General features: G+C 39.9%; 1 protein-coding gene across 1 annotated transcript; it reads right to left on the bottom strand.

Annotated features, from left to right (window-relative positions):
- Positions 1-19,413: 19,413 nt before the first annotated feature.
- On the bottom strand, positions 19,414-21,309 carry LOC128609207 (uncharacterized). The gene is made up of 3 exons (XM_053627683.1): positions 20,770-21,309; positions 19,856-19,973; positions 19,414-19,693 (listed from the first exon to the last, which is right to left on the bottom strand). The coding sequence occupies exons 1-3, from the start codon at positions 21,237-21,239 to the stop codon at positions 19,442-19,444; spliced, it is 840 nt and encodes a 279-aa protein (XP_053483658.1). The 5' UTR covers positions 21,240-21,309; the 3' UTR covers positions 19,414-19,441.
- Positions 21,310-22,106: the final 797 nt, after the last annotated feature.

Genomic DNA, 22,106 nt, shown 5'->3' with positions numbered 1-22,106 from the left:
ACGTAAGCCTTCAGGAGAGAGTTGAGGTAGGAGGGTGCTGTTCCAGGCAAGGTCTTGTAGGTGAGCATCAAGGCCTTGAATTTGATGCGGGTGGCTACAGGAAGCCAGTGGAGGGAGATGAAGAGGGGTGTGACATCTCTTGGGCTGGTTGAACACGAGGCGTGCTGCTGCATTCTGAATCATTTGAAGGGGTTTGATGGAGCTGGCTGGGAGGCCCGAGAGTAGTGTGTTGCAGTAGTCCAGTTTAGAAATAAGAAGAGCCTGGACTAGTATCTGTGTAGCCTGTTCAGTGAGGTAGGGTCTGATTTTCTTGATATTGTACAGAATGAACCTACAGGACCGTGCAGTTGTTGAGATGTGGTCTGTAAAGGTCAAGCTGTCATCGAGAATCACCCCAAGGTTCCTGGCTGTCCTGGTTGGCTTGAGTGTGGTTGAACCGAGCTGTGAGGTTGAGCCGAGCCGAACAGTGAGGTTGTGGTTGATTGAGGGACAGGCTGGGATGACGAGAAGCTCAGATTTTCCAGGTTGAGCTTAAGGTGGTGTTCCCTCATCCAGACCGACATGTCCGACAGGCAAGGATACGTGCAGAGATGGATGGATTGTCAGGCTGGAAGGACAAATAGAGCCGGATGTCATCAGCATAGCAATGATATGAGAAGCCATGAAACTCAATCACCTACCCCAGAGATGTAGTGTAGATAGGACAGAGCAGTGGACCCAGAACTGACCCCTGTGGAATGCCAGTTGTGAGTTGCTGAGTTTCAGAAATACCTCCCTTCCACCGTTCCGGTGATGCCCAGGCTGGCGAGAGTTGACAGGAGGATCTGATGTTTCACAGTGTCGAAAGCAGCAGAGAGGTCGAGTAGGATGAGGACAGATGATCTAGAGGCTGCTCTTGCTAGTCGCAAGGCTTCAGTAATGGAAAGCAGAGCAGTCTCTGTGAAGTGATTGCTCTTGAAGCCAGACTGCTTGGTGTCCAGAAGGTTGTTCTGTGTGAGACAATTGGAGAGTTGATTAAAAATGGCTCTTTCAAGAGTTTTGGAAATAAAAGGTAGGAGGGAAACAGGTCTGTAGTTGTCAACCACAGCAGGGTTAAATGATGTTTTTTAAGCAGTGGGGTAACCCGGGCCTGCTTATATGAGGTGGGGTATGTGCCAGTAGAGAAGGATGTGTTAAAGATGTGTGTGAGTGCAGGTAATAATGTGGGAGAGATGGACTGAAGAAGGTTAGAAGGGATAGGGTCAAGAGGACAGGTTGTGGGACGGCTAGAGAGGAGGAGTTTAGAGACATCAGTCTCTGAGAGAGGAGAGAAGGAAGTCACTTGGGAATTACATGGAGGAGGAGCTGGTCTATACATGTCTGGGGTTGAGAACTTTTTCCTGATTGATGTAACCTTGTTGGAAAAGAAAGTGGCAAAGTCATCTGCAGTTAGAGAGGTAGGGGAAGGGGGAGGAGGGGGGCAGAGAAGAGAAGAAAAGGTTTTGAAGAGAGTGCAGTTGTTGGGAGAACTGCCAATCTTCTCTTAGTAGTATGTGGTATGTGATATACCTTTCTACTAGTGCACTGTAAGACCCTAACCTGTGTGTGTGTCTGTCTTTAGCAGAGGAGATGCTATTGGAATAAGAGGAGAGAAAGTGTTTCGTAATTAGTTAGGTCAGTTGGATTGTTAGATGTACGCCATTTCCTTTCAGATGCTCTTAGTTTGGCTCGGTTGTTACGCAGAGCTTCTGAGAGCCAAGGGCAGGTCTGGATGTTAGGGGGCAGATGCTGTCAAGAGAAGATGTTAGGGTGGAATATAGCAAGTCAGTTGCGGTGTTTAAGTCCAGTGAGGAGAGGTGGCTATCAGCGGGAAGTAAGGTTGTGACAACGGAGGAGAAATGTGAGGGGGAAAGGAAGCGAAGATTGCGATGAAAAGAAATAGAGGATGGAGACAGTGAAGGGGGTGAGGGGAGAGAAATAGAGAACTGGATAAACAAATGGTCGGAGGTGTGGAGAGGAGTAATGAGAAGATTGTGTGTGGTGCAATTACGTGTGAGGATGAGGTCGAGCTGTTTGCCGGCTTTGTGGGTTGCTAGTGTGGTGAACTGCTTGAGGTCAAATGTGGGAAGGAGAGCAAGAAAGTCAGCTGTATGTGGCTTGTCTAGATGAATTTTGAAGTCACCAAGGACCACAAGAGGAGTTCCATCATCTGGGATGGTGGACAGTAGCGTGTCAAATTCATCGATCAACTTCCCCAGTTGACCTAGAGGACAGTAAACAACCAGAAAGTGCATTTTGGCAGGGTCAGTGACTGTAACAGCATGAAAATCAAAGGAAGTGTAGGAGCAAGAGGGAGAAAGAAAGGTAAATTTCTATGTTTTGGAGAGAAGCCAACCTGTACCACCCCCTCGTCTGTTGGGACATGAGGTATGGGAGAAGTTGAAGTTGGAGGCTAGGGCAGCAGGTGTGGCAGTGTTATCAATATGGATCCAGGTCTCAGTCAGAGCCAGCACACTGCGGTTGGAGTGGGTTGCAAAGGCAGTATGTTAATGTATGTTACCAGTATTATATGCTTTCCATTTGCAAATTAACCTTTTTTTTTAATTTCTCATTAGTCTTTTTTTAATGTATTGAAATTATCTATGTTTATCACCCATAAATTACTTTCTGCTTCATCAGTATACATTTTTTAAACATGGCTCTTCGTATGTAGAACTTTCACCACACATCTACTGACATCTTTTGAAGTTAAGTTGCCATCTGAATACAGTCTGAATATAGCCTGAAGTCAAAAACTTTTGGCATGCTAAATGGAATAAATATTCAATAAAATAAAATAAAATAAAAACACAACAGGACACTCACTGATGTTTATTTTAGTTTATTCATCAGCCACAAAGTGCACAGGTGGTTGTCAATGTTTACAGACAGCGCTGACAGAGACATAATAGCCTTGTTGTTTGGATACAGCTATTTAAAATAACACAATGCACATTGGCCAAAAAAAAGACCTAGCTTCATTTACAGTTTTTAGAATCAAACTTTTCTTTTTTTAACTTTTTTTTTTAATTATTCAGAAGATGGAAGGTGGGTGGTCTTCCTTTAGAGGTGGTGTTATCTTCTTTCTGTCCCTCACACATGATAGTCACAGCCAAGCAGCTCCTTGACCACGTTCTTCTTCACAGGCAGGATCATTGTTTGTGTGGTCGGGGCCGTTGTTTTAATGGCATGGGCCGTTATTTGCATGGTCGGGGCCGTTGTTTGTATGGCCGGGGCCGTTGTTTGCGTGGTCAGGGCCATTGTTTGCGTGGTCAGGGCCAATGTTTGCGTGGTCAGGGCCATTGTTTTTATGGCCTGGGCCATTGTTTTTATGGTCGGGGCCGTTGTTTGCGTGGTCAGGGCCATTGTTTTTATGGTCAGGGCCGTTGTTTGCGTGGTCAGGGCCATTGTTTGTGTGGTCGGGGCCGTTGTTTGCGTGGTCGGGGCCGTTGTTTTTATGGCCGGGGCCATTGTTTATGTGGTCGGGGCCACTGTTTTTATGGCCGGGGCCATTGTTTGCGTGGTCGGGGCCATTGTTTTCGTGGTCGGGGCCATTGTTTTTATGGCCGGGGCCGTTGTTTGTGTGGGTGGGGCCGTTGTTTTTATGGTCGGGGCCGTTGTTTGCATGGTCAGGGCCGTTGTTTGCATGGCCGGGGCCGTTGTTTGCATGGCATGGGCCGTTGTTTTTATGGCCTGGGCCGTTGTTTGTGTGGGCGGGGCCGTTGTTTGTGTGGGCGGGGCCGTTGTTTGTGTGGTCGGGGCCGTTATTTTTGTGGTTGGGGCCGTTGTTTGTATGGTCGGGGCCGCTGTTTGTGTGGTCAGGGCCATTGTTTTTATGGCCAGTGCTGTTGTTTGTGTGGTCGGGGCCGTTGTTTGCATGATCGGGGCCATTGTTTTTATGGCAGGGGCCATTGTTTTTACGGTCAGGGCCGTTGTTTGCATGGTCAGGGCCATTGTTTGCGTGGTCAGGGCCATTGTTTGCGTGGTCAGGGCCGTTGTTTGCGTGGTCGGGGCCGTTGTTTGTGTGGTCAGGGCCGTTGTTTTTATGGCCTGGGCCGTTGTTTTTATGGCCATTGACGTTGTTTGCATGGCCGGGGCCGTTGTTTGCATGGTCGCGGCCGTTGTTTGCGTGGTCGGGGCCGTTGTTTGCATGGTCAGAATGGGCGTCATCATTAGAATGGTCACTAGCCCCAATTACCTTTTCACCTGAATCAAACAACAGTCTCTTATTAAATATATACATAAATATAAATATATAAATAAAACAATATCTTGCATATTTTAAAGCAGTTTGGTAGCATATTTTATAGCAATGCCTGTTTGTTGCATTGGTGTTTGTACAATTAGAGTCTGTATGTAAACATAATTTCTACTGTAAAGCATGCTGAGACAAATACGTTTCAGAACGTTTCTCTGTGTGGCTGACTTGCTCAGACATTAACTCACCTTTAACATCGTCATGACGATGCCTGGGCACCAAGGATCAGAAAAAAAGGGAGAAGTTAAAATATATTGTTGTGTTTTTCATAATTAATAAGTGTGTTAAATTTGAAAACTCTGGTTTTTATGCCAGTGTTTAATTCAGGGACTATGACAGGCATAAGCAGAAATTCAAAACATAGATATGAACAGAAGAATAATGCTGCAGATACAGATATTAATGGAATAAGAAAACAAATTGGCTGGCAAAAATAAGAAGAGAGACTCACATAGATGAGTTGAATAGTAAAAGAAGCTCTGAAGTGTACAGAAAATAGCACTCACGAGGGAGCTGCCAGGCAGAGAGAGAGAGAGCCAGGCAGATCGTGAAGGTCTGGATCAGTAGCCTCATGCTTAAGAAGATCCTCTGGTTCCACTGCAGACACAGCTCAGTTGAAGGATGTACTAAAGAACCTGCTACCCTCCACCTTTTATAGCCAGTGTGAGAGAGGGCTGTCAGATGAGCAACTGTTTGCACTAATAAAACAGATGCCCACAGTTTGTACAGGGAGAAGAAATCTGGGGAACACCCGGACTGATGTTTACCCCACATTCAGAAGTTCGTCAAGGTACAGTGGATAGAAGGAGGGGCAACATCATAAATTGAGCAATATACGGTTACTGATGAGATACGCATAACATCAAATTTAAAAATTGATTTGGAGCTCCGGCGCACATGCTTCTGACCAGCCGTGTACCCAATCTAAATATGGAACTGTATACAATCCGCTCAACACGGTCTCAATCCAGTCTGGTGTCATGCCAGGAGACTGAGGAGCCGGGCCGGACGGAGATCCTCCCTCATAACTTGGAACACGCACAGTAACACCATAATACTAAACAAACAATAAACACACATAAAACTCTTTCAGGTGAACCACACAGACAGTTTTGCAAAACACCAATCATTTTTGAGGTATGACAACTTTAAATTAATTTCAACCAACGAACCACACTGGGTTGGAGAAATCACCTTTACCTCTACAGTCAAATGTATTCAATTAAAACTCATTAAACAATCTGTATAATAAACACAAGTTTTTAACTTGATTACTCATAAAAATCATGTTGTTCCAACTAGTTTTTCCGCATTATTTAAAAGGAACTTAAGTGTTATGTACTTAATTACCATAATGGTGAACACAATTTTTTATAACTTACTAACTTCAAGTTATATAACAATAGTTACTAAAATACTACAAATATTATACCTAACATCTCTGCAGGATTTATAGACAAGGTTCTGAATGAAATGAGCAATATAGACAAAAAAGAAACACTCTGTGTCGACTACTTTTTATCTCCCATAGAACTATCCACAGCCCAAAGGCTGCTGAAAGAGTAAGCTGACTACAATTGAACTATTGAGATTATAAGGCTGTATGTGTGAATGATAAACCAAACCATGTATTCTATAATCTGGGCTAAGACCTCCTTTTAGGCCTACAGAAAACTATTCCTTTTTTTTATCTCTCTGCTCACACGTCATAAAAGAGAAACCCTTTATTATAACTTAATTTATGGAATATAAATGAAAGGTCCAAATGGACTTTCTCCTCCACATTTCGAGCGTCTGACTCACTCATTTCTCAACAATGGCTTCTGGGGCCTGAAAATGCACACTTTTTTCCCACCTTCAGTCTTCCTTTTCCCCTGGATCACACAATCTGGGAATATGTTGTTCTATATTACAGGTCTAGAAGTTCTTATCTACACAATGGGCAGTCTGGAAGATGTCTAAAATATTTACAATGTTCTTGACTGCTCCCCAATTTTTAAAACATTCATACAGTAGTTACTGATACCAAAGTAATTATAATACAAACAGTCCCACCCGACTCACACTAAGTCTGTACCAAATTCAAAACATTCAATGAAAAAGCAGAAATATCACACAACGTTCTGTGTTACCCATCTCAATCTGAAGAGCACACACATAGTTTTTTTTTTTTTTTTTCTCCTTTCACACAGAAGCAGGCCTGCACAGAAAAGAACACATACTCACTCACACTTCTCTCCAAAACTAATTTTTGGAGTTTATCACACACACATGCAAGCTCTCACCAATATTATATTCACACACTGTTACACCTATTTATATTATCACACACACATTTGTTAATACACATTCATACACCGGGCACGCTTCTCTTGACGGGTCCTTTCTCTGAGTTGCGTGACCCGGACCTGGGCCCAGGATTTATACCCCTCTCTATCCAGACCTGGACTCAATCCAGCGGTATTAGGGGTCCCCACCAATGCAGCCGCTACCTCTAGTAGCCGATATCTGGGGTTTGAGGCCTCATATCCACCTGCTTCCTATCCAGCCCTGGAATTTTTAACCAGCGGTATTGCAGGACTTTCACTCACACAACACATATACAATTTCATTAAACAACCTTATACACCTTATACATAACCCTTATACAATCACATATCGGTTCACACTTCTCTTACCTTTTCTCACTCACTCAAGGTTCTTTTGGAGACCAACTTAGTCTTTCTTCCCACCCCGGGGCTTCCCACTCGTGACAACAGATCACTAAGACAGAGCTTTGAAATAACAGGCGTCTGCAGTGCCTTTTTCCTACACGGCCTATCGGTTGCCTTAGAGAGTGAAGTCCCATGGGAGAGATTACAGACGTACGGGTCTTAACCCAGTCCCATCTGGGTTGGGACTGAATGCTGGCCCAAATTTAGCCTATTACCCAAAAACACTTAAAATTCAACATAGAAGCAAATACTCACATCTCTGAACCCAGTTGGAGATAGAAAAAAAAAAAGACACTAGCCGTGAGTGAGAAGAAGCAAGGGTCCAGATTTATTGGTTCCATTCCACCACACGAGATCCACACCGATGAGAATTCTCAGAAGTGATCTGACACCCGGAGCTCAAGCTCCAGTATTTATACTGTATTTACACAGTAGATAACCAATATATTTCAGAAAGACTATGATATCAATACCAATAGGGTTAAAAAAGAGCTCATCTACATTACCATTAGGTTCTGAAAGAGGCCTTTCCAATTTACCATTAGGTTCTGAAAGAGGCCTTTCCCATTTACCATTAGGTTCAAAAGTGGAGAGAGACAAAACAATTTAGAGAGACCTTGGTCTCACTCTTGTCTGGCGGGGTCAGCTTGACTCAGCTACCCTTATAAATGGCTCCTCATGGTTTTCTCTTAAAATTAAGGCCTTCCTTGCGAGACAAGAATCTTCACCATCTGAATTATGAGTAAGTTACATTTTTCTGTATGTCTGGTTTATAATTTATTTTCATATTTGCTCTATATCTCTATTTTATATATAGTTATACTGCTTGCAAAATGGTTCACTGTACTTCTTACTTCATAATATCATTATATTACCCTTCTACTATCCTACATATCCTACTACTCTTTATTTTTATAAAGAGTTTTTTATAAAGAGTATATATTTTATTATTATAAGATATTACCCTTATAATATCTTAATACTCCTTTTTATTATTCTTATAAAGTTATAATGTTATGTGTGTGTGAGAGAGAGAGACAGAGAGTGTGTGTGTGTGTGTGTGTTATGTCTACATGCCCACCCTTGACTGTACGAGAGTGTGTGTGTGTGTTTGCACTCCTCAGCTCTTATAATAAAATAAATAAATTTATGTAATAAAATTACATATTACTCATACTAGGTCTCCCTCATGTTTATTTCATGTAATTTTTTATCCACAACAGGTGTTTGTCAAAATGTCCACCACACACTCTTATTAGGTTCTTGTAGCACACAGCATATTTACGTTTTTCAGCATTACTAGCATTGTCTGTGAATCTTTCATCTATGGGCTTAACAGGTTAACCCTCCAAGTGCAATTGTCTTCACTAAAACACTCGTTCAGAACCCTGTTAAGATGTGAGATCAAGCCGTTAATAAGCTCCACAAAGCTGTGAGTTTCCTTATTTAATTGCCAGACTGTATCATTTTGTTTGGCCTAAAAGTACATTGAAAGAGCCAGGTTCCCAAACAGTTAGGCTATTTTATGGAGTTCAATAGCACAAATTCATTAAGGTTGGCTACTAACCATGGCAGTGATTGACGTATTATCCTACACGTAGTTAAACATTATTAGCCTAACATTATTACAAAATTGTATATTATTTTTTTTTTTTCAATATTTTTATTGAAAGGTTTTGTGTACAGATTAGAACACACATTCATACATACTCAATAAAAAATATCAATAGCTACCAATAAATAAATAAATAAATAAATAAAAATAAAAGTTATAATAATAATAAAAAAAAATAAATACATACATAAAAATTTAAATAAATTAATAAACTAAATCAAATTTTAATAACTAAAATAAGGGGTTCCCTCAATCAGAAGACAAAAATGGCAGAGACTTGAAGAAGGTTAAGAAAGGCTGCCACTTACTGTAAAACTTAGAGTTTGCACCCAGAGAGTACCTAATCTTTTCCAATTTTAGAAAAGACATTACATCCCTGAGCCACTGAGTGCTGAGGGAGGCTTTATGGATTTCCAATGGAAAAGAAGGCACCGTCTTGCTAACAAGGACGTGAACGCCAAGAGATCTAATTGGTTCGAGTTGTACCTGTTATAATCCTCCGGATACCCAAATATGGCAATATGGGGAGAGGGTTTAACGGTAATAGACAGTATTTTTGAGATGCTATCAAAATACTTCTGCCAAAAGGAGAATAATAATGGGCAGGAATAGAACATGTGGGTGAGGTTGCAGGGAGAGGCATGACATTTATCACATCTGTCAGTGACAGTGGGATAAATCTGTGATAGATGTGTTTTGGAGAAATGAATCCTGTGCAATACCTTGAACTGTATCAAAGAGAGACGAGCACAAGATGAGCTTGTGTGGATCTTGTTAAGAGCAATGTCCCACCAGGCTTCATGTAGGGTCAACCCCAATTTGCCTTCCCAAGCAACCTTGATTTTAGTTGTAGGTGAGCTGTCGTAGGATAAAAGTATATTATAAATTCTTGAAATAAGAGATTTCTGAAGAGGGTCAGAAGAGAGAAATCATCCCATAGTTGATTTGGGGGTGAGGAGGGAAACGTAGGAATCAATGATTTTGTGCAGTGTATTGTATATTATTAATAATAAGTCTAAAAAACAGCCTATCTATCTAATTGAACAAGGAAAATATAGCTGCAAGCAGCAATTATCGGGGTTAAAGACATTAAAATATATTACTTAATATTGTGCAATCCTATAAGGAATGACAAGAAATAAAATGTTTAGTCCAGGTCTCCCACTGATTTAACCATTTTCAGGTTTCGCACACATAAAAGGCATTCATTCATTCATTCATTCATTCATCATTCATTCATTCATTCATTCATCATTCATTTTGCTCTTGATCTAGATACTTAATATATGTGATATATGAAATAAATGATGGGTATGAAAAATGCTTACTTCAGGTCTCCCCTTTATACCATCATTTCCTGATCTCACTGTAATCATAATGTGATAATATAATTGCAAACCCTGATACCTCAAATGAAGCGATAAACCTTGACAAAATGTGATTGGCAATGTTATTATAATGAGTTTATGGCAACAGAGGATCACTCTTTGGCTCATTCTGCTCAATAATAGTTATTTTCAGAGGTTATTCTTTTGAAATCATATATGAAGATCTAAGCATTCCTTGACATGTTATAGGCTTTTGGGTACACTTGCTCAAGCCCACATTTTAAGGCCTTTAAGCACATGTGTAAAAAGGTATTATGTATTCTTTAACTAGCCTGTAGCCACCTAGGTCAGAGATGGAAAAGACAATTTACAGCCAATACAGGCAATTTACTAAGGGATTTTTTTTTTTTTAAAAGCTTTTTAACAGCTATAACACCACATAAAAGTTTGCATGCATGTTTGCAATTATATGTTGCACATCCTCACATAGTTTCGTGAAGTTTTGACTTTTTGTTTAGGATCTACAGGCTTTTGAGTATATTATAGTAGGTTTTTGAAATAATCTCAAATATTTAATGAACGATTTGATTGACAGCAGTGCTCTTAGAGGGAAAATTGTTCAGAATGAGGAGATCTAATGTATGATACAAAGAATATGTCTATGTCTGAAACACTGAATAATATACAATCATTTACACACCATTTATAAAGCTATTTTCAAGGTTTTTTCTATTATAGTGCCACCAGTGGCTAAACTCCTCCATTTTTGAGAAGTACCCTCAGACAGAGATTTTACATAAGTACACAAAGCTTGGTGAAAATTTCTCATTCCTTTCCAGAGTTGTAGCCATTTATATAAAAGTGACCAAGCCCACTTTGTGTCCTTGAGAGGGTAAATCAAAAGTTCAACTTTTTTTTTGATAACTATTGATCTAAAACATCCATAGTATTGTATACGGGCTGAAACTTTGCAACGCTGTAGTACTCTGGGGCACAACCTTCCCTCAAAGTTTCAGCTCTCTCGTACTTACGGTTTGGTCTGCACAGTCAGTTTTAGGGCAGAATAATAATAAAATAAAATAAGCTGAAAGAGAGAGCAGAAAGATCAGGTGCACTACATAACATGTTAACAGCCTCAAAAGCAGCCTTACAGCTAGAAGACCACACAAAAGAAACAGAGTTACGGAGGACATTTGTGAGAGGCAACACAACATCTGAAAAATTCTTACAAAAACTCCTATAGTACCCAGCCATCCCAAGAAAGCGTCGAAGTTCTCTTTTTGTCTTAGGCGCAGGAAAAGTGACAATGGACTTAACTTTAGCATCCAGTGGGCGAACAGTACCATGTCCAACCTGTTTACCAAGGTAGGTTACGGTGGCATGGCCAAACTCACATTTTGTGAGGTTCAGAGTAAGAGAGGCTGTCTGGAAATGAGCGAACACACGGGCTAACACACAAATATGACTATCCCAGGTGTCTGTAAAAACGACCACATTGTCGAGGTAGGCTTCACAGTTCTCTACATCTCCCAATACCTGGTCCATTAGCTGCTGAACTGTAGCTGGAGCATTTTTCAGACCAAAAGCCATGACCGTATATTGGAGGAACCTGTCTGGTGTAGCGAAAGCAGAAATCTCAGATGCACGTGGGGTGAGTAGAATCTGCCAGTAACCCTTTAGAAGGTCCAGTTTTGTGACAAACTTTGCATTTCCGATTCAATCAACACAATCTTCCATTGTTTGGAGGGGAAACGAGTTTGGTTAAAACATTGACTTTTCTATAATCTGTGCAGAACCTATAGCCTTTGTCAGGCTTTGGAACTAGTAGGCAGGGCGAGCACCAGGGACTACAGCTAGGCACAGCAAGACCATTCTCAAGCAAGTAGTCTGTTTCTTCTGTCATAATGGCACAGTAGTTATATCATACACTTTCTGTCAAACTGTCAATCAAAGTAGTGTGTTTGATAATTTATGGCCCCTCTCTTTCCCTGACTGACAGGTCTGTAGGTACACTTTAATTTATGACAGGTCTGGGGGGTAACCCTATCCACTGTATCAGTGGGTCAATCTGGCTAATTTGTGTCTGGTAGTGGTGGAGAGGGTTGTGTGGGGGGAATAGTCCCCCTCCCAACAAAAGGTGTTTATGTTAATGAGTTTGCTTTTTGGTTTGGGTGAAATACGTCTGAAAAGAAATAATGTTTTAATATGGGGATGTGTTTGTGTTACTGTGTGGGGTTATTCCGTTTGTGTAAACACATTGTTAGAAAAGCATTATGATTGAAATGTGTACATATATGAGTAGAATATTTTTGTTTTGTGAAATAAATGAAAACAAATGTTGATTACTTTTAGGGAGGCTGGTCTGCCTTTGAATAAAAAAGTTTAGGAGGTAAAGCGTTTTTTTTAAAAAAAAAAGAATCTGTTTAAAAGAATCGCGTGAATTACATACCTTCTAAAACATAAACCTTTAGGAACTAAAAAGATTCAAAGAGTTGTTTAAAAAGAATAACGCGTATTACATGACTTCTAAACAAAGATCCTTACGAGGTAAAAATGTTAAAGTGCTGGCTAAAAGAATCTCCGTAATGTTTTAAACTAGGAGATAAGTTTTTTTTTTCCAGAGGTGCATTCCATTCGCTGTGTAAAGCGTTAATGAAAGTTAAACTGAACCCACCTCACTTTCTCGCTAAACCCCGCCCACACATAAGTGTTTTCAGACACGCCTCTCTCTCTCTCTCTCTCTCTCTCTCTCTAAACATGCCCATACAAGTGTTTTCATCGTAGACAGTACGTTCTGTCAAGCTGTCAATGGTAGAGGTAGAAGTAGTAGGGCTAATTTATGGTTTGTGTTTTTCCTGACCGACAGTTCTGTAGGTACACCTAATTTATGGCCAGGGGTGGTGGGGGTGGTGGGGGTAACCCTATCCACTGTATCAGTGGGTCATTTTGGCACCTGTATGTCTGGGTTGTGTCCTTCCTTTCCTGGGGGTGTGTGTTTTGTGTATTGTGGGGGATCTCCCCCAACAAATGTGTTTATGTTAATGAGACTGTTGTGAAACGTGTTTCTCCCTGAATTAATCACACACAATGTATATATGTATACCTTTTTGTGGTATAAGAGAATGTTTCTTTCTGAAATTACTTTTGTGGTATTGTTTTATTTTGAAGCTTAAGGATGGTTTGGGTGAAATATGTCTGAAAAGAATATCAATGTTTAATATGAGCATGTGTTTTTGTTACTGTGTGGGTTATTTCGTTTGTGTAAACACATTGTTAGAAAAGCATGATGGTTGAATGTGAATGTATATGAGCAGAATGTTTGCTTGTGAAATAAATGAAAACAACTGTTGATTACGTGTTTGGGAGAACGGCGTGACTTTGAATGAACATTTACTGAAATAAAACCCCTGAAACAGATAAACCATCGATATGGCCAAAGAAATGTAAAAAATGTATTTTTTACATTTACAGCCAACGAGGATACTTACACAGAACTGTCGCTAAATACATACGCTTTTGTCTATGCTTTGACATCCCATGTCCCCGCTGGCTGACAGTCAAGTCGTGTAAATTCATGACCTCTGTAACACTGTTTGATCTGAATGTGTGATCTTTCTTGGCAGTTGTCTGTCTGTGTGTGAGAGAGACGTGTGATTTCTGGTGTTTTTGCTGACCCGATGCTTACAAATGTGTTTATGTTAACGAATTAAGGAGAGAGTCGTGCGTCTCAGTGCTTAAATAATGGTTAAGACGTTGTAGTTAAAACACAGAAGAAACTCTGCAACTATCTGTTACAGTGTCTGCTCCGAGAAATCCTAACACCCCTAGAGGAATGCTGTGTATTCACCAACAAGAGGACCTGTTGAAATAAGAGAGGACTTGACTTCTGCTCCAAGGAAAAAAAACAAGAGGTTAGTTTGGCTATTTATTCATGAAGATATTGTAAAGACGTTGTTGTTTAACCCAGAGCAGGGCGTCAACAACTCCGAAGATCGTGTCTTAAGGCCGAGGGTTTAGTTAGGAGGTAGAAAGACATTCAAAGATGATGTTTTAAAAGAAACGGGTGTTTCGTCCATAATGGTAAAAAAAGAAAAAATGGTTGTACTGCAATGTGAAATAAATCGGTGGAGACACACTGAGTACATTTCTGTTCCACAGTCTATAAGGATCCCCACCCTTAATGTAGTGTGAAAAATGTACACCCCCCCCCCCCCCCCCCCCGTGACTACATTAGTTAAGGTTTAAACATTTTTATTTTGTGATGGCAGAAAGACAAAACTGTTGTACATTTGGTATCTGGTGATTTTAGAATTAGACCCCAACTGTCAAATATGTTTTGACATAGAATGTGAATTGCTTTGTCAGGCAAAGAGCACGATGGTATGGAAAGAGTATGATGAGGTGATCTAATGCTTAGGAGTTCTACAGTACTTTGACTTGGGAACATTCCCTCATGGCCCTCAGAGAGGCATTATCTAAAGTACGTATATATAATATAGATCAGATCACCAGTATGTCTTTACCCACTCCTGATCTGGAGTCAAAATGATTACTGTTTATTTCCTTGTATGGGTTTATGACAGTGAGCAGTCATATACACTATAAGCCAAAGTTATAGAAACAGGAGAGTTATTTGTAAAGGTTTCAAAATATTTTAACAGTTGAGGCATATTTCCAACAGAACAGAATATTAGACATTTAGTGTAAACTAGGGTAAAAAAAATTCTCTGAAATATATCGGTGAAAATATTTTTCCATTTTAAAGGCATCATATTAGAAACGATAGTACAGTCTTTGCTGATAAGTTACAAACTCATACTTTATAATAAGTTGTTTAGGAGCATCTGAATCTGGCAAATAACTTTTATTCCATTTAGGCATACAATAAAAGTTAATAAACAAATTAGGAAGAAATGACTTGTACACTACTGCTGCGGATATTAAGGCAAACCATTTTGTTCAAACTTCAGTGTGATCCATAGAGTAGCAGAAAGTTATGGCACCTTATTAATACCATGTGAAGGATTAAGTTGACTCGTCACTTACAGTTACAAAGACATGTCCTTGTGCAGGATCACTTTCACACCACCATTACCCATTGCACGTCTTCTCCCGTATCAGCGTATAAGAAAAGGCAAAAAGTAATATGAGACGTATAAGAATATATTTGATCAAATATAAGACATTATAATGAAAAAACATAATAATATTATTTAACAAGGTCTTCCAATCAGCCCTCTCAAGTGTAAGAGCATTGTCAGTATTATACGGCAGTTGGGACAGTAGTTAGCGTTCAGATGTCAGATGAAAGACAACTTTATGAGTCACAGTGCCCAACTACTGCAGAATATTTTGATCCTTCTTTTTCAGCCTGAAGGACTGGCATTTATTTAATAGACAGATGGCACAGCCGTATACTTGGTCAGAGGATTTAGGATTTTTTTTAAAGAAAGGTTCGTTGTTTTTTCGCAATACTACAAGATGCATCTGCACAAAATTACACGAACACACAACTATCTGTGTATAAATGTGAATTATATATTATATTATTAATGTGAATGTGAACTATCTGTGAATAAATAGCCAAACTAACCTCTTGTTTTTTTTCCTTGGAGCAGAAGTCAGGTCCTCTCTCATTTCAACAGGTCCTCTTGTTGGTTAAATTCACAGCGTTCTTCTAGGGGTATTAGGACTTCTCGGAGCAGACACTGTAACAGAAAGTTGCAGAGATTCTTCTGTGTTTTAACTACAACTTCTTAACCATTATTTAAGCACTGAGACGCACGACTCTCTCTTTAATTCGTTAACATAAACACATTTGTAAGCATCTGGTCAGCAAAAACACCAGAAATCACACGTCTCTCTCACACACAGACAGACAACTGCCAAGAAAGATCACACATTCAGATCAAACAGTGTTACAGAGGTCATGAATTTACACAACTTGACTGTCAGCCAGCGGGGACATGGGATGTCAAAGCATAGACAAAAGCGTATGTATTTAGCGACAGTTCTGTGTGAGTATCCTCGTTGGCGAACCATTTTACAAAAACTTGTTTATAGTGGGAACAAAACACACGATTCTTTTAAACAGCACTTTTAAACGTTTTCCCTCCTAAAGGTTTATGTTTAGAAGGTATGTAAAAAACATTTTTTACATTTCTTTGGCCATATCGATGGTTTATCTGTTTCAGGGGTTTTATTTCAGTAAATGTTCATTCAAAGTCACGCCGTTCTCCCAAACACGTAATCGACAGTTGTTTTCATTTACTTCACAAGCAAACATTCTGCTCATATATATTCACATTCAACCATCATGCTTTTCTAACAATGTGTTTACACAAACGAAATAACCCACACAGTAACAAAAACACATGCTCATATTAAACATTGATATTCTTTTCAGACATATTTCACCCAAACCATCCTTAAGCTTCAAAATAAAACAATACCACAAATGTAATTTCAGAAAGAAACATTCTCTTATACCACAAAAAGGTATACATATATACATTGTGTGTGATTAATTCAGGGAGAAACACGTTTCACAACAGTCTCATTAACATAAACACATTTGTTGGGGGAGATCCCCCACAATACACAAAACACACACCCCCAGGAAAGGAAGGACACAACCCAGACATACAGGTGCCAAAATGACCCACTGATACAGTGGATAGGGTTACCCCCACCACCCCCACCACCCCTGGCCATAAATTAGGTGTACCTACAGAACTGTCGGTCAGGAAAAACACAAACCATAAATTAGCCCTACTACTTCTACCTCTACCATTGACAGTTTGACAGAACGTACTGTCTACGATGAAAACACTTGTATGGGCATGTTTAAAGAGAGAGAGAGAGAGAGAGAGAGAGAGAGAGAGAGAGAGAGAGGCGTGTCTGAAAACACTTATGTGTGGGCGGGGTTTAGCGAGAGAGTGAGGTGGGTTCGGCATCGCTCAAACTGGTCTAACGGCCGACAAATGGTAAACTGATCCAGGTTAAATTTAGTAGCCATATCTTATAACCTGTATACACACACACACACACACACACACCACAAAGACAAAACCGCCGGACAAACGCACCGAAAGAGAAACGGGACGAAACGAGAAACTGGACGAAACAAGGAAAAGCACAGGATGAGCCCCCAATTCTGTTACGACCCGGTCTAGGTCGGCCCCAACATACAATAAAATAAAAAAAAGAAAAGGGTTGGCGAGACCAAGATTGCGTTTGCTTTGTTTATTCTTCAAACGGAGTACCTTTTATATACACAGTGGTTTCACTCTCAGAAGCTGGCCAGGCCAAAATAATAAACAAAAATTCCCTCTAACTTTACCAAAGAAAACTAACTAAACTACAAGAAAAGAAAACAAAAATACACCATCTTCCCTCACTAACCCAAAACCAGGAGAAAAGAAGAATCAACACAAATGACTTCCTACAAACCACCCTTAACCGTGCACTATTTACAGAGGTGACTATACGTGTGTTAATTAACAAAATAATATATACATATATACACAAGTGTGTCACACGAATCGTAATGGGGCAGAGCATAAACAAAGTCAAATCAGGCATAGGGTCATACACAGGCGAAAAGCACTTCTCTCTATACACAACGCAATGGCAAAGATCTGCCCTGGGATGGAGACTGACGAGGCTTAAGTATACTTCCGGAAACGTGCAGGCAACCAATCTTGTTGCACAAGGCCGGAGCAGGCGTGGGCAAGACGCGGGGCGGATTCTGTATCTGAGAGGTGGGGAGAACCCCGCATGTCCAGAGGGGGTGCGAAGATATTTGTGTTTAAATTTGTGTTTAAATAAAACACATTTGTGTTTTAGGTCTCTACGCTCTGTAAATCTGGTTTGCATGTTAAATCCACGTTGTACTTATAGAATTTTGAAGTAGTGACAAATAAAACATGAATTGTCTGCTTAGTGAGCAAGCTCTTCTCAAACTGAAGATACATTGAATGATTTAGAAGATATGTTGGATGATTTAGAATGACAGAAATTAAACTGTCTTCTGTGACACTTACTGGCTGTTTTGCTCATTTTGGTACATATTGTAGGTTCTTGGGAGAAGAACATGCCAAATGAAACAACTCAGACGAGGATACAATGGTTTGGTCGCTTCTGATGGAGAGGAAGGATGTGGTGTTTTTTCCAGTGGAATCCGAAGACTCTTGCTCCTCTGAGGTAATGAGTACTTTTATAAATTAGGTTAATATTTGATTCTTTCCCCTCAGAATGAATCCAAACCTATTGAATGTCAGTGTTTAGCCAACAGTCTACTGGTCATGATGTACATGCTGCTTTCTCGAATATCCTGGCCTGCTGCTGCTGCTGCTGCTGCTGATGATGATGATGAATACCCAGCTGAAACAAACCAACGTATCATTGGGTACTTGAGGCAGTTCATTCAGATGGGTAAGGTATCAGTAATGTACCTCTAAATTTATATTAGCTTATTTACATTACGTTTACATTAAATATAAATACATTTAAATACATTTACATTAAATATAAATAAGATTTTAAACATATTTGTCATAATCTGACATTTGTGTGTCTTCATGTCTATGTAAATGTTTTGCAGTTATGTTTTGCAGTTATGTTTTGCATTTGAAAATAAAGTGAATAATGTGCCTTGTCCAAGACCACAAATTGTTGCCATCGTAAATCATAAAGTTATTGTAAATAACTTCAACAATTTTTTTTAATAAGCTTTTGTTTATTCGATTTCAGCATCTAGCAAGGACCTGAAGGACCTGCTCAAGTTCTGGGTTGGATGAGATGTTGCTAAAGAAAGTCTGGCTGTGGAAGTTGTTAGTGGTGACCTCCCAAGAGCTTCTACCTGCTTCTGTATACTCAGTTTAGCAGGGCACTACAAAAATTACCAGGCCTTCAGGGTGGACTTGATTATGTGTACTGGGTCATGCACGTATGGTTTTGGGCATGTGTAACTTTAACTTCGATTATTCAGCAGCTGCGACTGCATATTTCTTCACTACCGTTGACTATTTCATTGTTGAATTAATCCTGCAGCATAAATGTTTCAGTTCTACTTTAGCATCTGCATGAAAGAGCTGTTACTGTTTGTAATGTTTACTATGATGTGAAAGTCTGTTCTGTTTTAACATGCATGGCACATGAAATATTTGCCAAGATGGCATGTAGTAAGTTTCTACTGTACCCCAGCACACTATTTTAGATGCAGTGGCTCCTGAATGTTTTTGGTGAAAATGAAACCGTTTTTCCATGCCTTATGTTACTGTTTTATTATTTCAAAATATATGTACATTTTGTACTTTTCAATTGTGAGCAATAGTCGTGTCTTCTTTAACAATATATTTGGCTCCCTCTATTAACCTGCTGTATGAATGTCAACTAAGGCTAAATTAACTCAGTTAAACTCATAGTTTCAGGACATAACAACAAAAAAAAAAAAAAAACAATGTTCTTGCCAACGGATTATTTTCATATGGTGAAACATTTATTATCAAGTAACAAACACATGTGGTCTGCTGTTACTATAGACAATTACTCCATAAGAACCGACTGAGAAGACTGAAGTGCCGCTAAATAGATGTCCCAGCCAAATGTCTGAAGTTGTTTTGGGGTCTAAAGCTTCCTGTAGTGCTGCCATTTGTTCATCACTCGGGGGGCATTCAGTCGTAGGAACAATGATGCTGGCGTGTGCATCAGCAACGAGGCCGCTACTCTCCCAGTCAATGTGCGGTATGCTCAGTCCCTAAAAGACAAATCTCGGACCATTAAACACAATACATGAAGTCCTTCCTTAAGCTCTCAACAAAATGAGCATTCCATTCATTGCAGCATTCTTACTTTTTGTTCTTAGATAAAAAAAAAAATAAAGACAGACAGCATCACTTATAAAAAGTAGACCACATGCCTCAATGTTGCGTTCAGGTACAGGATGGTAGACACTTCCTTTCGCCCACCATACTACCCTCTGTGTGAATCGGGTGATTGTCCCAGGTTCTGCAGAACAAGTTGAGGTCATTTTGAAGCTGTGGAAGAAAAACATAGTGGCAACAAAAGAGGTGAGTTGGGTCTGAAATGTCAAGGTAGCCACATTCCTCTAGGGAGTGCAGAACATCACAATACACATTTGTCACCGATGCCCAGACGTCTCGCCACAGCCTCTCAATACTGGAATAAATGAACCATACAAAAGTAAAATTCAGTGTCAAATGATTTTGTAAACTGGAACCTCAGTACATATAAAACCTTATATAATTATCAATATATCATCAACACACCACTGATTATGGACATTCTTTCCTGAAGTAAAGCTTCCCCTGCCTGCCCCACAGACTGTGAACATTAGGTGAGCAACATCCACATTTTCAATGCCCTGGTCACTTCGTACCCTGAAAGTGTAAAAAGATTGGTGCATGAAACTGCCTGTTTGACTTTTCTTGTCTTGAATTAATGTCTTTTGTTAAAATAGTAAGAAATATAGCTGCATCAAACAGCTTTTTATATTTAGAATTTGATTATCATAAATGTACCTTAGGGGAAAGCCAAAAGTTTCCACTGCTTCTTGAAAAAAAGCCAGTGTAGTTGAGAGCAAGGTTGTTAGATGCAGCGCCAAGGTACATTATCTATGAAAGTAGATACACGATCAGCTCAATAGTTCCCTAAAAGACGGTGAATCTACTTGACAAAGGGGAACCCTTACCTTCCGTGAAAAGCCATTTACACTTCCAAAAATAACTATGTTGTGGCTGAAATGTTTTGTGAACACATTGCTTAAATTAAAACTAACATGAATTCACTATCAACTTATTTTTTATAACTTACCGAATCTGCTTATGATTGGTGTCAATGTGCATAATTGACCTTGGACTGGAGACTGAGTAAGTCCATCGAACTACACAGCCGAGCTGTGTCAAACGAGATACGACTCCTACGGGCTTGTCCCGGTGCATTGAAGCTCTTACTCGGTCAAACTGCACCCGGTGTCCTTGTGTCTTAAGCGCTGCTCTCATCATTCTATATCCACAGTGAGGCATACTTTGCTTCAGAGTGGTTATATAAGCATCCAACTGCTCATCCATCAGTCTGCTATATAGAGCTCGAACGGAGAGATTACATTCCGTCATTCGTCTGCATAAGGTTTGTTTACTTATCCCTAACAGGTTGGCAATAGTGGGAACAAACAAATTCAGATCCAGCAGGTTTGCGATGTGATCAGGTGAGAATTCGAGATGTGGACGCCCCATTAGCCTTTGTTCCTGTTGAATGATCAACATGCTGGGCACATTTTGCATAATTACAGTAAGAAGTTCTACTATTCCGGCTAAAATGTTCAGGGGAATGTTCACTGCCTCAGAAACTGAACTAAAAAAAAAAACAACTCCTCCTGTGAGCAAATGAATTCCATGTAACCCATGTCTAAAGGAATATGCCCAACAGCATGGTTCAGGCGAGAGCGGAATCGCTCTAAAACATAGTCCAAGAGCAAGTGCTGAGGGGAAAACAAATGGGTTTAATATCCCAGTATCTACTATAGTTGTATCATTGTAACTATAATTAGCTAGGCAATTACTAAAACCCTGTAGTTCAGCTTGGTAGGTTACTCCGCTAAATCGATTTACCTACGTAGGCTCCATGCAGATGACCAAAGCATAAAACAAGCATAGTGACTGACTAGCCAGCTAGTTAGCTAGTGGTAAAAGCTAACATAATTTCACCAAATTTGATATGAATAACACCTTCACTTGCAGAGTGTCACGTCGCGAAACATAAGGGAGATTAGGATGGATGCAAGTGCAGTTAACAGTTTTATTAAAGGAGACAAAGGCAGATAAATCCAAATCGTAATCCAAAACGTAGTCAAGACAGGCATAAACGGGGCAAAGCAAGAATCAAGGTCGCGGTCACAGAAACAGGGTCAAGACACAAAACAAGAAACATGAACTTTGACTATGAACTGGGAGCAGAAAAACCAGCGTGGACTAAATGAACGAATCTAACGTGAAACTAACTATATAACTATATCTAACAAGGAACATAACTTAACTAATCTAAGGTATCTTATCTAATACGCCGCGCACTGGGAGACGAGCGGTATATAAGCAAACGTAATCAACGTGAAGTGCTGATGGCTGACACCAATCTAGACACATGCTCGAACA

This window comes from Ictalurus furcatus, chromosome 6 (assembly GCF_023375685.1).
Source record: "Ictalurus furcatus strain D&B chromosome 6, Billie_1.0, whole genome shotgun sequence".
NCBI classification, from domain to species: Eukaryota; Metazoa; Chordata; class Actinopteri; order Siluriformes; family Ictaluridae; genus Ictalurus; species Ictalurus furcatus.
Note: the sequence above shows the minus strand (reverse complement) of the source record. Positions and strands in the feature narration are given on the sequence as shown.